This window comes from Hemibagrus wyckioides, linkage group LG23 (assembly GCF_019097595.1).
Source record: "Hemibagrus wyckioides isolate EC202008001 linkage group LG23, SWU_Hwy_1.0, whole genome shotgun sequence".
Classification (NCBI taxonomy): Eukaryota; Metazoa; Chordata; class Actinopteri; order Siluriformes; family Bagridae; genus Hemibagrus; species Hemibagrus wyckioides.
In genome coordinates, this window is record NC_080732.1 from 2,869,968 (window position 1) to 2,884,820 (window position 14,853).

The following is a 14,853-nucleotide window of genomic DNA, read 5'->3' on the forward strand; positions in this document are numbered from 1 at the left end:
GTGTGCTGCTGTTATAGATTACAGATTTAACAGTATTTAATGAGACACTTGTGTCTTTAAGAATTTTTTATAACTCTGTTGATGTTTCTGTTTCATTTCCTGAGGATTGGCTCTTCTCCCTGATTGGTATAATGACTCTAAACACGCTGTTTATCAGCTTGAATTTGCCCACCGTTTGTGTCGGATGCCTCTGTGCCACCAGTTTATAGTGGTGCCTTTGTGCCGCGTTGCATCATGGGAGCCGTGCAGCACCTGTGCACGGGCGGGCGGGCGCGGGCATTGAGCGCGCGCGCAGCGCTGCACCCGCTCAGCTCGGGTTTCTCCGCGCACCGAAAGCGAGGCATCGCTCCGGATTTTTTCCCCGCAGGTTGATTTTTTCCAGCGTCTTGCTGTATCGACTGCGACGGGGGGAAGCCACACGGGACCAGGAATGAGGACTTTCCCCAAAAACAGAAGCTGCGATGTTTACAGCGTATCCGGTTTAGGACACTGTAGAACCGCAGACTCACCTGTCCAGGTAAGAAAGATCCTGAGGCGCAGAGCAGTGTGAGAAAACAGAGCGGTGTGCATTCCTAAAGGGAAGAAAAAGCAACATATATGCGTTAAAGAGTATTGTTTACAATATTATCACTAGACCAAGTTTGTTTTTTGGATTTGTTTTGTAAGTTTTTAAAAAGTAACTCAGTCTGAGGATCTGAGAGTCATGGCATTTCTCTGTAGTGCTGATGAGAGATTTGTTTACTGGATTTGAATCTCAGTCACACTGGACTGCAGCGTACTGGTTAGTTGTCAGGGGTCAGTTGGGAAAGATGATGTGGCAGTCGTGAATGTCAGACGATGGAGCGGTGACCTTACTGAGAAGGGCCGTGGGAAAGCGGACCCTTGGAGTTACTCTCCACACAACTCCACAGGGAGACCTCACCTGGTTATCTGTCCCTCTCTCTCTCTCTCTCTCTCTCTCTCTCTCTCTCACACACACACATACATATTCGTCTTAGTATCCTTATAAGGACCTTCAGAGTGGACAGAATGTGGCTCATTAACCCTATCCTTCACCTCTATAACCAAAAAAGCCTTTAAATAAATAAATAAAAGCCTCACTTTGTGTCATTTTCCAGCCAAAAGTCTCTCCCAAGGTCAAATCTGCCAGATATTCCTCTCCTTGTGTGGAGATTTTGGTCCACACAGTCATATCCACAGAGTAGACTGTGACCGAATTCATTGAAAATGATTTAAATAACACCAAAATGTAAAGGTACACTATAGAGTGGATAGAGATAGAGAGGATAAACAATCACCACACACAAGTGTTCATAGAATTAATATCTATAATGTTTGTAGATTCGTCCAGCTGAACACTCATTCTGTAAAGAATTAATTATTATTATTTTTTATATATATTTTTAATTATTTTATTTATTTGAATCAGATTTGTTTAAATTAGATTGAGGGTGACTGCTCGTGTGTGTGTGTGTGTCTGTGTGTGTGTGTGGTTTGTACATTCTGTGCCATAAGCATAAACATTTTGATGTACAAATTTTAGATTTAATTCAAACACAGGCGTTTTTTATCTGCACCTCAAAAGGTGGGTCTTTTGGCACATTCAGTTCTCCTGCCATTAAGGTGAGGAGTTCTTAATAGTTTATCCACTCAGAGGAGAAACACTGGTCTCTCTGCAGCAGAGGTTGTGGAAAAAGAAAGAAAGAAAGAAAAAAAGAAACAAATGATGTGGGACACCAACATTCAAGCAATTAGGACAAGCAGGCGTCTCTACCTGTCTGGCGATTCAGAAAGCTCTGCCTCTTGTACTTCAGGTGCTTTAAGCTTGGCTTGAGTTTTGAGGACATTGCTGAAGGAAAACCTGAGGGATGTGTGTGTGTGTCTGTGTGTGTGTTGTTTTGACCCTAGCTAGCTTCAGCAAAACCAAAAATAACTGATTTTTTTAACCTTTGGTCTGTATGTAATGCCATTAAATTACATAATTATTTAGTCTTTTGTGTCATAACAGTGTCATGCTGTTGAACTGTTATATTTGTAGGATATTAAAGTAAAGGAGCCGTTCCAAACTCCGAGCGCCTCTAACAGTGCGACTCAGGCCGGGTCAGACACCAAGCGGCCGGTGGACAGGAGAGTCACCTTCAGGACATGGCGAAAGTGGGCGCTGGGAGCCGCCCCCCTCATCCCTCTGTCCACCGCCGTTGCACTGACTCTCCATTTCTTTGCATGTAAGTTTGTGTGTTGATGGAATGAAGTGATTGTGATCTGGTGTCTTCTTCCATGGCAGTGAAGGACAGGATACTTCATATAATTTGTGCGTCTGACATGATTCCTGGATATCAATAAATGTTTGTGTAACTCATGTGCATGCTGTTTCACACAAATAGCTTTAACGCTTCACATCTTTCCTCTTCAGCATCCCCGTCTTCCACTGTGTTTTTCCTGGGAGGAAGTGTGGAATTTTCCAACCTCAGCTTCTCACCAGAGCTGGCCGATTCTTCCTCCACACAGTTCGACCTTCAGTCTCAGGCCCTCGGCCCCTACGTAAGCATACACACATACTGTATATACCAGCTGCTCTGTGGGACTCCACATGGTCTCGTTGGAATGCAGCGAACCTCCAGAGAGCACTCTACGCTGATCCGTGTCCTTGGCAGTTTCAAACGTGAAGTCGGCCAGAGCTGCGCCTCTTGTGGTGTGCTGCGCTCTTCACCGTGGCCCTTTTTAGATGTAAAGCAGGCGAGTGGGGCCCCGCCGAGCTTTCGGCCACTCTGTGGCCCTCTTAAATGTAAAGCCGGCTGTAACCCGAGCTCGTCCTGGTGCGAGGCAGCGCGGTGAGAGCGTGTCCCAGAGGGGCGCAGCCTTTTCAGGTCTGAGGACAAGAATGGCGTTTGTGAGAACCGCAGGACCCAGGCAAGCCGAGTGAGAAGAAGAGCAGGCCCTCAATAAAAACATTGTCTCTGCGCTTCCTCGCACAATCAGATGCTCTGTGCCTGTGCACTGAGAGGGAAGCAGGCAGAGAGGAGAGGAAAGGTAGACTCAGGGACAGAGAGCAGGCCAGAGAGAGAGAGAGTGATTAAATGGACATAAAGGCAAAGAGACTTAGACAGCAAGAAAGAGTTGAGGATAAAAGACTGATATATAAGTGAAAGAAAATCTCAGAGTGTCCCATCATGTCTTCATTGGCCTGAATAAAGCCTCATGTAATACCTGTAATCCTGTTTAATATGAGTGAATGGGCAGGTGTGGTGGAGCTGTGCGAGAGTGTGCCTGTGCTTATTAAAGGTAGCCTGAACCCACTGCCCGCCCCCGCCACCCTGCACTTCAGAATGACATTGAGCTCTGGACAATGGCGCTCTTGTTGCCCACGGCTCTTGTTGCTCAAAGCCAATCGCACAAGAACGGGGCCTTTTGTGCCAAGACTGCATGTCTTTGCCGGGGCTACTGATGTCACACCTTGTCCAGTGATGTCACTTTTTCTGTAGCTCTGAAGTCAGGGTGACGCTGTACAGAACCTAGATGATGCGAAAGAGCCGTGTGAAACATGGTGCACTGTTTTCCCTTCCTTCTGAACATCAAACTCGGGGCTGTTGTTAATGTAGATTGATTATTTCATCATTCCTGTTTACTACATGGATGGTGTTTAACGGATGAATGATTCTTTGTTGCGGTGCTTTCAGTTCTTAGAGTTATACGAGTCGTCACCCTGGAGGCCATACTACCGCCGCTCAGGGATTGTCGCCTTTAGGTAAGATTTTTTTTCCCTTAATCCAATTGTAGTTGATCCAAGACAGGTTTAGTGTTGGAAGATGAAAGCACTTAAAGCTATCAGTTTAGTATCGTTTAAATAACCAGAGAATGGTAGAGAGTAGCGGCAAAAAGACGCAGACATGAGCTGTATCAGTGTGTATGTTATCATATCATTCTGAATCTAGTGAACATTCTAGATTATTCTTCTCTATTACATCAGTGCTGAAATAATTTTGGATTAGTTTCATGAATTTTGTCCATATTTTAGTTATATCCTTCAAACTAAATCTCTCCACCATGTGTGAATTCATTTTACTTTTTCAGCAGCTGGGATCTGACTCTTAAATAAATTGATTAAACTTATGTCCTCCATTAGTTTTATATCTCTCCATTAACTTGATCCAAGCATGGCATTTATCTATAGATGGCTTTAGACATCTTTAGTGTTTTCTCAGACTAACACACATTTGTACACCCCGGAAAAAATACATACACTATATTGCCAGAAGTTTTGGGACGTCTGCTTTTACATGCACATGAATGTAATATGGAGTTGTCCCACCCTTTGCAGCTAAAACAGCTTCAACTCTTCTGGGAAGGCTTTCCACAAGGTTTAGGAGTGTGTTTATGGGAATTTTTGACCATTCCGCTAGATTTTTGAGGTCAGGCACTGATGTTAGATGAGAAGGACTGGCTCGCAGTCTCTGCTCTAATTCATCACAAAGGTGTTCTATGGGGTTGAGGTCAGGACTCTGTGCAGGCCAGTCAAGTTCCTCCACACTAAACTTGCTCATCCATGTCTTTATGGACCTTGCTTTGTGCACTGGTGCGCAGTCACGTTGGAACAGGAAGGGGTCATCCCCAAAGTTGGGAGCATGAAATTGTCCAAAATGTCTTGGTATGCTGAAGCATTAAGAGTTCCTTTCAACTGAAATAAGGGGCTGAGCCCAACCCCTGAAAAAAATATATATATAATGCTTAAAATGCCCTGTGATGGACTGGCGACCTGTCCAGGGTGTACCCCTGCCTTTTGCCCAATGTGTGCTGGGATAGGCTCTAGCAGATCCCCATGACCCTAATTAGGAAATAATAATGGAGGTATAGAAAATTGGATGGATGGATGGATGGATGGATGCTTAAAATGCCTGTATGAATGTCGTGCCTCCATGCTGACAGTGAAGGAGTGAATGGGCTCAACGTTTTCTTCTGGAGTAAATTCTCCACTCCATCAGCGGCCATTGCAGAGGAGCTACAGAGATCTAAACCTGCGTGGTTGCAGCGGCATCTTCCTGGCACCAACAAGGTTCTTCACAGCAGACTGGAGGAGCAGTATTACCTGGCCAAGGATGAAGACACACTAAGACTCCTGGGTGAACTCTCTGACCTAAATGTTGTACATTGTACTGCAGTGAGGTGTGAAACATATGCGTGATCATGTACAACATCTTACCTGCAGGTCTGAATTTAGACACTGAGGATGATGACGATGATGACATGGCAGATAAGATAAAGAACCCCAATAATTTGCAGAGTGGCAAGTGGCAGCTTGGACTTCAGGGTAATATTAACAGGTTACCTCTGATATTTCTTTTTATGCATTATTTCCTAGTACCTTACATCCTGTTTGGTCCACAGCCATGTCTTTTGACCTCTATGCCAAATATGGCAACAATCGAACACTGAGTTTGGTGAGCCCCAAGAAACCGTATTACCAGTGGAGGCTGAGAGTTCCCTCGGGTCACGTTGTACGGTTAGACGTAGTCACGCTGCAGGGGGCGACACCTGGTAGCTGTTCAGCCAACAAACTCTCTGCATACGACTTCCTGCTCCCTCTTCAGAACAAAATCATTGCCAGGTGTGTATATGATTTAATTTTCATAGAGACACCTTTATTTCCTGTAGGCTAGTTAGCATGAAAGCATGTTTTCGTTGCTAGGTGGTGTGGATTGCCAGTGACTGGATCGTCCCCGGTGATGAAGCTGACATCCTCTGGAAACGTCATGCTCGTCACTTTTTCCTTTAGTCGTCAGAGACACGGCGCCATCTTCAAGGCTTACTTTCAGGCCATACCAAAAACCGGTGTGTGTGTGTGTTTAGCTAGCATGGCGTTTTGGAATATTTTTCCAATAACTGCTTATAAATCACTCCTGTCGTTCTTCTTTGCCAGACTGCGGAGGCTTTCTGTCAGCTTGGAATGGTACCGTGGTGTCCCCTTACTATCCTGCCTACTACCCTCCAAACGTGGACTGTAACTGGAAGATCAGGGTGAGTTGAGGCCAGAGATGGTTCCCATGTCCTGACTCTGCTTCTCGGTGTTAGTGCGCATGGCTTGTGAAGCGTATTCACAGCCAGAGAGGGGATGCTCCTTCTTTGGCTAGTCTTTTGTGTGCTAGAATGCATCCTTTGAAGGCGGTTTCTCTTTCAGGCTCCGCTGCCTGGTTACCTGCTATCCATAACCATTTTGATGTTGGATATCCAGGACTCGCCCACCACCACCAGCTGCGAGAAAGACTGGCTGGAAATCGGAGGTGTAAAGTGAGTGTCACGTCTTTCGAGGGATGGAAATCTTTAAGGTTTTGTGATGCTAGTGGTAGTGTTGCTAGATACGTTGTGGATTTTAATGTCTGTCATGTCCATGCATGTTTTTTTTTGCACTTGTCTGTGGTTGATCATGCTGGTGTGCATGTGTACCTGTGCCTGTGTGTCTTTTCCTCCGTGCTCAGGCTGTGTAATCCAATTGGGGACAGCAGCAGGAAGAGGATCTACTCCTCCCCTGTGTTACTGCACTTTCACTCCGACGAGTCTCTGACTCACAAGGGCTTTTACCTGGTGTACAGAGCCTTCTCCCCAGAGAGCAGTGAGCACACTATCCTTTTGTGTTCTCCCAGCGTCTGCTGAATGTATGACAATGTTTGGGCTTTATTTTGCAAAGCGACTTGGCTGTGGTTGCTTCTGTGAAGTGCCTTTGTGCTGTGGCTGTCTTGGACCCTGTTGTTTGTCTTGCGGTGGATGCTTTGTAATGTTTCTGGGCCACTAAAGGTCAAGTGTACTGTTACAATCTTTTTTATAGACTACCAGAGCATGTAATTTACTGTCAGTATTTGTACCGTGCATCTTTCACTCCAGCGTGTCCGAGGCAGTTCCGCTGCGGAGACGGACGCTGTATTCCTCTGAGGAAAGTGTGTGATGGAGAGAAGGACTGTGCGGACGGCCGGGACGAGGCCAAGTGCTGTAAGTAGGCTTGTGCGATGTGACAATATTATCATCCCTACAGGATATTACCTTGCAACGAAAGCCAGTGATGTTTATCAACGATTATGTTGTATTACCGAACCTGCAAACTGCCTGAAACACTGGCGTATGTTTTGTATGAGCTGTTACTCAAAAATATGCCAAAAGAGCAGTCTTTTTCTCCCTAATAAAACCACCATTATGTAAATCTGGAATGATTTTCATAGACAAATGCTGGAAGCCCCACCCTCTTCCCCCAGTTTCAAGGTGCTTTTACTATCTGCCCAGGTGAATGGAGAATATTTGAAGTTTATTAATGTAAAATAAATTATATATGTTCAACTTAGCTTAACTTATTAGTTAACTGTATTTACTGACAGATTTCAGCCAAAAATGGGGAAAATATCAAAGAGAATAACATGGAAATGTGGTGTGTGTGTGTGTGTGTGTGTGCTTAAACTATTTATATCATCCAGTTGGGTATTTGTGATTGCCTCAGTGTCCGACTGCACAGCTGGTAATATTACTACACCCTCTTCTACTCTCCTAAAACCTTAAGTGGTTGAAATGTTTACCTTTATTGCAAAATTGTGATCAGAGACAGATCAGTATCTTAGCAAGTGAAAGTATCTTGAATATAGACAAATCAGTGGTAGGGGTAGTGGTAGCTCAAGTGGTTAAGGCTCTGGGTTGTTGATCGGAAGATTGGGGTTCAAGCCCACCCCCCCACTGCATCATGGCTGACCCTACACTCTGACCCCAACTCTCCAAGGATGGAATATGTGAAAATCAATTTCTAGACATTTTTACAAATTCCATGCCTGAAGTAATTGATTTTATTCTTTTTTAATCATGTATATCTAGAAAGAACTAAAATAATCTGCCAAAAGAAAAAGGAAAAATGTCTAAAAATAAGTTTAAGACTCTCATATTTGGAATTTCATTGAAATTAATGACATAAACCTGATTATATTCCAGATATTTTCACTAGCTCAGATATTATTTTTGCAGTGCACAGGCCCAGCTATAAGTGTGTCCTGTGTGGCCTCCACTCCAGCATTTCTCAAATTTGTCTCTCTCTCTACAGCGATGTGCAAACCAGGAGAGGTGTATTGTGGGAGTGGGCAGTGCAGACCACATGGGAGCCAGTGTAACCTGCAGGCTTGTGGAGACAGCAGCGAGGAAACAAACTGTGGTAACCTAGCCCTTTTCCTTTCCTAATCGTCTGCCTTTTATCACTGCGAAAGGTCTGTTAGCTCTTTTAACCTGTTATTCTTAAATAAACAGTTATCAGAGTCGTAGTGATTGTGTATGACCTGATAGTCCTTGATTTATATAGTCATGTGTCTGCTCAGAATCTGTTTCCTTCTCAGCAGGTAAATGTTACCACATGTGTTCCAACAAAATATGTCTGTCCAAATCGTCTGTGTGTGACGGAGTCATCGACTGCAAAGACCGCAGTGACGAGCTCAACTGCACAAGAGCATGTGAGTTCTGCTCGATATCTCTATATTCACAGTGGAGCTCCCTAAAGTGCAGTGCTGGGGATTACTACATGGCTTAATCACCCGAAAATCTGTTCTTCGTCTTGTTTTGCGTGTGTAGATAAAGGTTGTTCGCCGACATCCTATAAATGTGCCAATGGCAAGTGTATCGCGAAGGTGAACCCAGAGTGCGACGGCATCAAAGACTGCAAGGACGGTTCGGATGAGATACGCTGTGGTGAGCAGGCACCTGATAACATCCATGCTTCGTTCACTCGGGTTCGAGGGCTGTATGACGAGAAGAAAGAAAGCTTTCGTAGTATTTCATTCTAGGTTCAACAGTTTTGTATTAAACACTGCTTTTACTCTTTTGTCTCAGAACAGTCTTTATAACCATACTTATACAGTGTGTATTTTATTTTATTTTATTCCTTCAGGATTCCACAAATTCTAATTAATAATTCATTTCTGTTCATTCGTATTAATTACTTTGAATCTTCAAATCTCCAAAATACTGAACGGTTCCACATGTCCACGCCTCAGCCATGATTATAATCATATTATCATCACATTAGCTTTTAATAGAATTTTAAATGCACTGGGTATCAAGTAAAAAATGTGTAAAAAATATATATTTTTTAATTTAGCACAGAATAAATTTATTTAGAAATTAATTTAATTTAAAATAAAATAAAAAAAATAAAAGTCTCTCCAGGGTTCCATAGAGTTTTTTGTGATTGTTACAGACTAAAATGCTTTTTTTCTTCAATATTTTTGATGCAACCTGTGGAGGTTTTTGTGCTTTTTTTTTCTCCAATAAATTTATAGCACAGGATTCATCTTTTAAACTCCTACCAGTGAAGACACATGTAATGGCTTCCTATGTGAGCTGTACTCATGTTTCACACATGTGAATGGACGAGGGAATTAGCCGAATGCGAGTTGTGATGTCACATGACACGTCGGCTCAAATCTGCGGTCATTTTGAGTTTGCTTGCTTTCATGTTGATTTCTCTGATTGTGGAATCCTTGAGGGACTGTTTTTTGTGGAGATTCTGTGTAAACACGTTGTTCCAGTTCGTATTAAAGATGTAGATAGTAGACAGACGATCAAGGAGCTGTGTTAGATGTGCTAATGTGAATGATCTGCAACACTTTTCTGTGTTAAAGGAGCCTTGGTCCATTTTTTTGCCCCAGAGTGTAAGTATTTATTAAAGATACATTTAAATCAACACCGTCTTTTAAGGAATGGCGTACACTTATGAAGGCATTTTTATGTTTTGTTATATGATATGATTTCGTATGGTTTGATATGCTCACTAAATTTCTTGGCTTATTTAATCCCCCAATCAAAAGAGAACTTAATAAATAAGAAATAAATAAATTGAGCCTTAGCTATGCTGAACCCAGGCTGTGTGTACTGTTCTCACTGGAGCAGGGTGTGGCACTCGACCGAGGAAACGGGCGAAGATCGTGGGAGGGACAGATGCCCAGGCGGGGTCATGGCCCTGGCAGGTGAGCCTGCAGATCGAGCGCTATGGTCATGTGTGTGGCGCGTCGCTGGTGGGCAGCCGCTGGCTCCTGTCCGCCGCTCACTGCTTCCAGGATTCGGACGCTATCAAGTGAGGAACACTTTGGATCTCTGTAAAGGAACTGTCTGTTGTTAAAGCCACACAATTCCAAATCCCGTTACCTCAAATGCAGTCAGTCAGACATTATCCTTAAGCCATGTTTCCTTTATAAACTTATATAAAGTCTTATACTTATGCACTTATGCTTATGTAGATGATAATTTAGTTCCACTTTGAAATTAATTGTATAAAAATGCCCCACACCTCCCCAATGCCATGGCTGATGATGTACATATAAAGAAAGGGGGAAATTATGTAATTGATTTTTTTCAACAAATGATTTCTTTAACCTCTGCTGGCTATTTATGTAAATAGAAATAATCAATATAGACGTACTGGACACTTTGTGGACTCATGCAGATACTCAGACGCTCGTGCCTGGAGGGCCTACATGGGCATGCGAGTCATGAACTCGGCCAGTAACGCTGCTGCCACGCGCCAGATCCGCAGGATAGTCCAGCACGCTCAGTACGATCAGTTCACCTCAGACTACGACATCGCCCTCTTAGAGCTCAGTGCCCCTGTCTTCTTTAACGAATTGGTACAGCCCGTGTGTGTTCCAGCTCCGTCGCATGCCTTTACTTCCGGCACCAACTGCTTCGTCACTGGCTGGGGAGTCCTCACTGAGGAAGGTAAAAGATCATCACAAGATTTTACATACTGTTTTCAGACTAGACTTTCAGCTGTGCCCTCTTGTGGTCAGTTTGTGCAACTTTGGATTTCTTGTTTTAGGTGAGCTGGCCACCCTGCTCCAGGAAGCCACAGTAAGCATCATCAACCACAAAACGTGCAACAAGATGTACGACGATGCCGTCACTCCCAGAATGATATGTGCAGGAAGCATACAGGGAGGAGTCGATGCCTGTCAAGTGAGTTCCTGTGCCTGTGTGTGTGTGAATTCTGCACATTTTTAATAGCTCTTTATTTGTAACATGTATCCACGTGCAGGGAGACTCTGGAGGGCCTCTGGTGTGTCTAGAAAGAGGTCGGAGGTGGTTTCTGGCTGGCATCGTGAGCTGGGGAGAGGGATGCGCACGGCAAAACCGGCCTGGGGTTTACACACAGGTCATCAAGTTCACAGACTGGATCCACCAGCAGACTAAAGGCCAGGTGTGACGTGTGACCTAAAAAAAAAAACAGCTTCGATATCCTCACGATTTGCACACACTCTGTCGTTCTTCACGGACATCATCCCAGACATGGTGTGTAGCCATACAGCGTACTCCGTCAAGTTAATGAGAAGGACCCCTCTCAGTCCAGTCCTCCAGGCCTCATCTTTAACCACCTCATACATCTCTGTTTAATAATGCTCTTTTAAATCCTGAACAAAACACACAGAGCGCCACCGTTTAGTTTATGCTCAGTTTACAATACGAGTGTCAAGAGTAGTGCATACGCTGCATCGCTAGTAACACACATTTAATCCTATTAACAGCTTAAATGAGATGAATAGACCGAGGAATATTCTTCCCTTTTAATGATACACCATCGTATCCTGTTTCATTTATTAAAGGCCATATCATTAAACTACTGTGAAATTGATCACAACTAAAGGAATCATTATGAGCATACCTGAAGGGTAAAAAAAAAAACACAACCTGCTTGATTTGCTGTTTCAGTGTAGAAATATTTACTTCAGTTTAGTCATTTTCCTCTCGTATTAATAATCTATTGCTTTCAAACAGCATTTGTTTGAAATTTATTTCACCCTGAAATCTTTTCCATGCGGGTAAAAAGATTATACAAATAAGATATATGTTGCTCTATATGTTGTTTAGTTAGCGGTATGTAGCTACCCAGCTAAAGATCCTTATATTCTACACACGTGCTTATTTTGATATACATCTGACCGATTTATTTGTCACGTGCACAACTCAAAAATGTAGGAGCAATGTGTTTAATTTAGAGAGTTTATTGCTAAACCGAGTGTACAGATGATTAAAGTGAGACGCCAGGTTCATTCAACTGATTTCAGACTCCACAGTTTTGCTGTTTCTGCATTAGTGTTGAGACTCACTCCCACATCGCCCCCTGTCGGTGAGAGGACTTCCTGCGGGTCATTGTCCTTATTTCCTTACTTCCCTTCATGTTGAACAACCTGATATCGATGTTAAATGATCACACTTTATGTTTCTGTTACATCTGAAATATTAGACTTATATTAAACAGAGGTGCTATACCAGTTTGACTCGGTTGTCATTGTGATTCTGTATGCGTGCCTAATTGTTCAAAAGCAAAAGGGGACATTTAAAAAATCCCAATATTGTTTATTTAATGTTAAAGATATATTTATGAATACATTGAATAGAATCTAACGGCATTTATATTATCCGTATTTTTATTATATAGGTCCGTGTGGACTGCAAAAAAAATCTAATTCTCAGAGTAGATACTCAACATTACTTTTAGTAAAGTGTACTTTCAATTCAATTCAATTTAATTTGTATAGTATTGCTACTATAGCCTGAGGCGACTGTGGCAAGGAAAAACTTTCTATAGATGGTATGAGGAAGAAACTTGAGAGGAACCAGACTCAAAAGGGAACCTCATCCTCATTTGGGTGACACCGGAGAGTGTGATTATGAACAATGTCCTTTCTGCAGTTATGTACAGTCAGTGTGTTGCAGATACAGCATATGTAGAATGTTAGTGTGTTTTGTCGTCCTCGAAGTCCACATAGGACTTTCTGCAGCAACGACGACATTTCCAGTGTAAAAAAGAAATACTTATTTTAATATTTATTGTAATTCTTGTGGATTCTCCAGGGTGTCAAGGATTTTGCCTTCCACTGATCACACTCATTCACTCACACAGATCGTTTATCTATTTATATTGGCAGGAATACAGCCTGGATTGTTCACCAGTCCATCACACACTCTCAGAAAGAAAGGTACAAATCTGTACCTTTTAAGGTACAAGTGGTCATCGCTGGGGTGGTACCCTGAAGGGTACAATTTTGCACCTCTAGTTGTACCTTTATAACTTGTTTTGGGAGCATAATTGTACCCTAAGGACCTATAATCTTTAAAGGTACCATTATATTTTTTGTTCCTCGGCGGTACCCTTTTTTCTGACAGTGCAGGGCCCAATACACACACTCATTACAGCAACTGTATTCTGTGAGTTTTCCTGTTTATTACAGGATTAGTTTCTAATTTATTTATTTTATACTTTAATAAGGAACAGCAACAAGATCTACATGCAGAATTGACTCAAGTGAAAAATAATGTAAAACCCAAGATGTCTGAAACGTAGCTTTAATCATTTTAAACTGCAGCAGTCACATTTTTCATTAAACAGGAATATTTACTATTTAGGGATGGTGTTGAGGTTGGTACTCTAGAGCTGGAGCTCATATTTAGGGTTCTGTGCTATTAGCAAAGGGTTGTGGGTTCAAATGCTAAATCTGTCAGAAAGCCACTGTTGGATCATTTATCATCAGCTTGGATTGGACTCTGGCCCGCTTGTACAATGGATGTACACACCCTGTTACAGTTGCAGGTTTAGAAACTATAGTGCATTTTATACATGATAAAGTGCCTGAAATTTTTTTTCAAGACAGACGATAATAATATGCTTATAAGTTTACTTCCAATTGAATATGCCATTTTTTTTAGAACTTAAGAAAGAAAGCTTTCTATTTAAGAAGTATAAAACAGAAGCTCTTCATGTTAGGAAAATATAGTGTGTGCAAACCTACACCACGAATTTAAAATGATTATAATATTATGCCATAATACATGCCATAATTCAATATTTCACAGCATTCATGTCTTATTCAGAAACCTCTTCCATGAGCAAGGTTCATCCTGAGAAAATAAATCCTGTCACCAGTTCAGCATTAGTGATGCTACACTGTATTGCCAAAAGTTTGGAACATCTGCCTTTACATGCATATGAATGTAATATGGAGTTGTCCCGCCCTTTACAGTTAAAACAGCTTCAGCTTTCCACAAGGTGTAGGAGTGTGTTTATGGGAATTTTTGATCATTCCACTAGAAACGCATTTGTGCGGTCAGGCACTGATGTTGGACAAGAAGGTCTGTCTCGCAGTCTCCACTCTAATTCATCCCAAAGGTGTTCTATGGGGTTGAGGTCAGGACTCTGTGCAGGTCAGTCAAGTTCCTTCACACCAAACTCATCCATGTCTTTATGGACCTTGCTTTGGTCACTGGTGTGCAGTCATGTTGGAACAGGAAGGGGTCATCCCCAAACTGTTCCCACAAAGAGCATGAAATTGTCCAAAATGTCTTGGTATGAAGCTGAAGCATTAAGAGAATTATTTGGAGGGGTGTCCCAAAACTTCTGGCAACATAGTGTATGTGGACTGTTCAGCTGAGGGGCGGAGTGATGGTTGGATGGGACAGCTTGACGGTCCTGGGTTTGAGCTCAGGTGACCATCTATGATGTGTTTTGCATGTTTCTTCCAGGTTCGCTGGTTTCCTTGCAACTGCCTAAAACATGCCAGTAGGTGAACTGGGAAAGATAAATTTCCAGTAGGTGTGAAGGAGTGTGTTAATGAGTGTGTGTATGGTACCCTCTGACGGACTGGTGTACAATCCAAGGTGTATTCCTGGATAAACGATCTGTGTGTGAGTGAATGAATGTGATCAGTGGAAGGAAAAATCCGTGACCCCCTGGATAACCACTAAGAATTGCAATAAATATTAAAATATGGATATTTTTTTTATCTGGAAAGGGCGCCATTGCTGAAGAAAGTACAAACAAACACTGGACTAAAGGTTAAATAATTTAAATTG

General features: G+C 42.5%; 1 protein-coding gene across 3 annotated transcripts; it reads left to right on the forward strand.

Annotated features, from left to right (window-relative positions):
* Positions 1-272: 272 nt before the first annotated feature.
* LOC131344030 (suppressor of tumorigenicity 14 protein homolog) lies at positions 273-12,275 on the forward strand. Of its 3 annotated transcripts, none has more exons than XM_058375954.1 (19): positions 273-517; positions 2,039-2,225; positions 2,414-2,541; positions 3,678-3,745; positions 4,924-5,117; positions 5,204-5,305; positions 5,383-5,602; positions 5,684-5,826; positions 5,915-6,012; positions 6,173-6,282; positions 6,471-6,604; positions 6,874-6,978; positions 8,066-8,173; positions 8,352-8,465; positions 8,584-8,700; positions 9,898-10,084; positions 10,454-10,725; positions 10,826-10,962; positions 11,042-12,275. In XM_058375954.1, exons 1-19 carry the CDS (start codon positions 431-433, stop codon positions 11,207-11,209), a joined length of 2,679 nt encoding a protein of 892 aa, XP_058231937.1. In that variant the 5' UTR covers positions 273-430; the 3' UTR covers positions 11,210-12,275. The 3 variants fall into 3 exon arrangements, with proteins under 3 accessions (XP_058231937.1, XP_058231938.1, XP_058231939.1); XM_058375955.1 differs by having other exon boundaries at positions 9,901-10,084; XM_058375956.1 differs by having other exon boundaries at positions 8,355-8,465.
* The last annotated feature ends 2,578 nt before the right edge of the window (positions 12,276-14,853 follow it).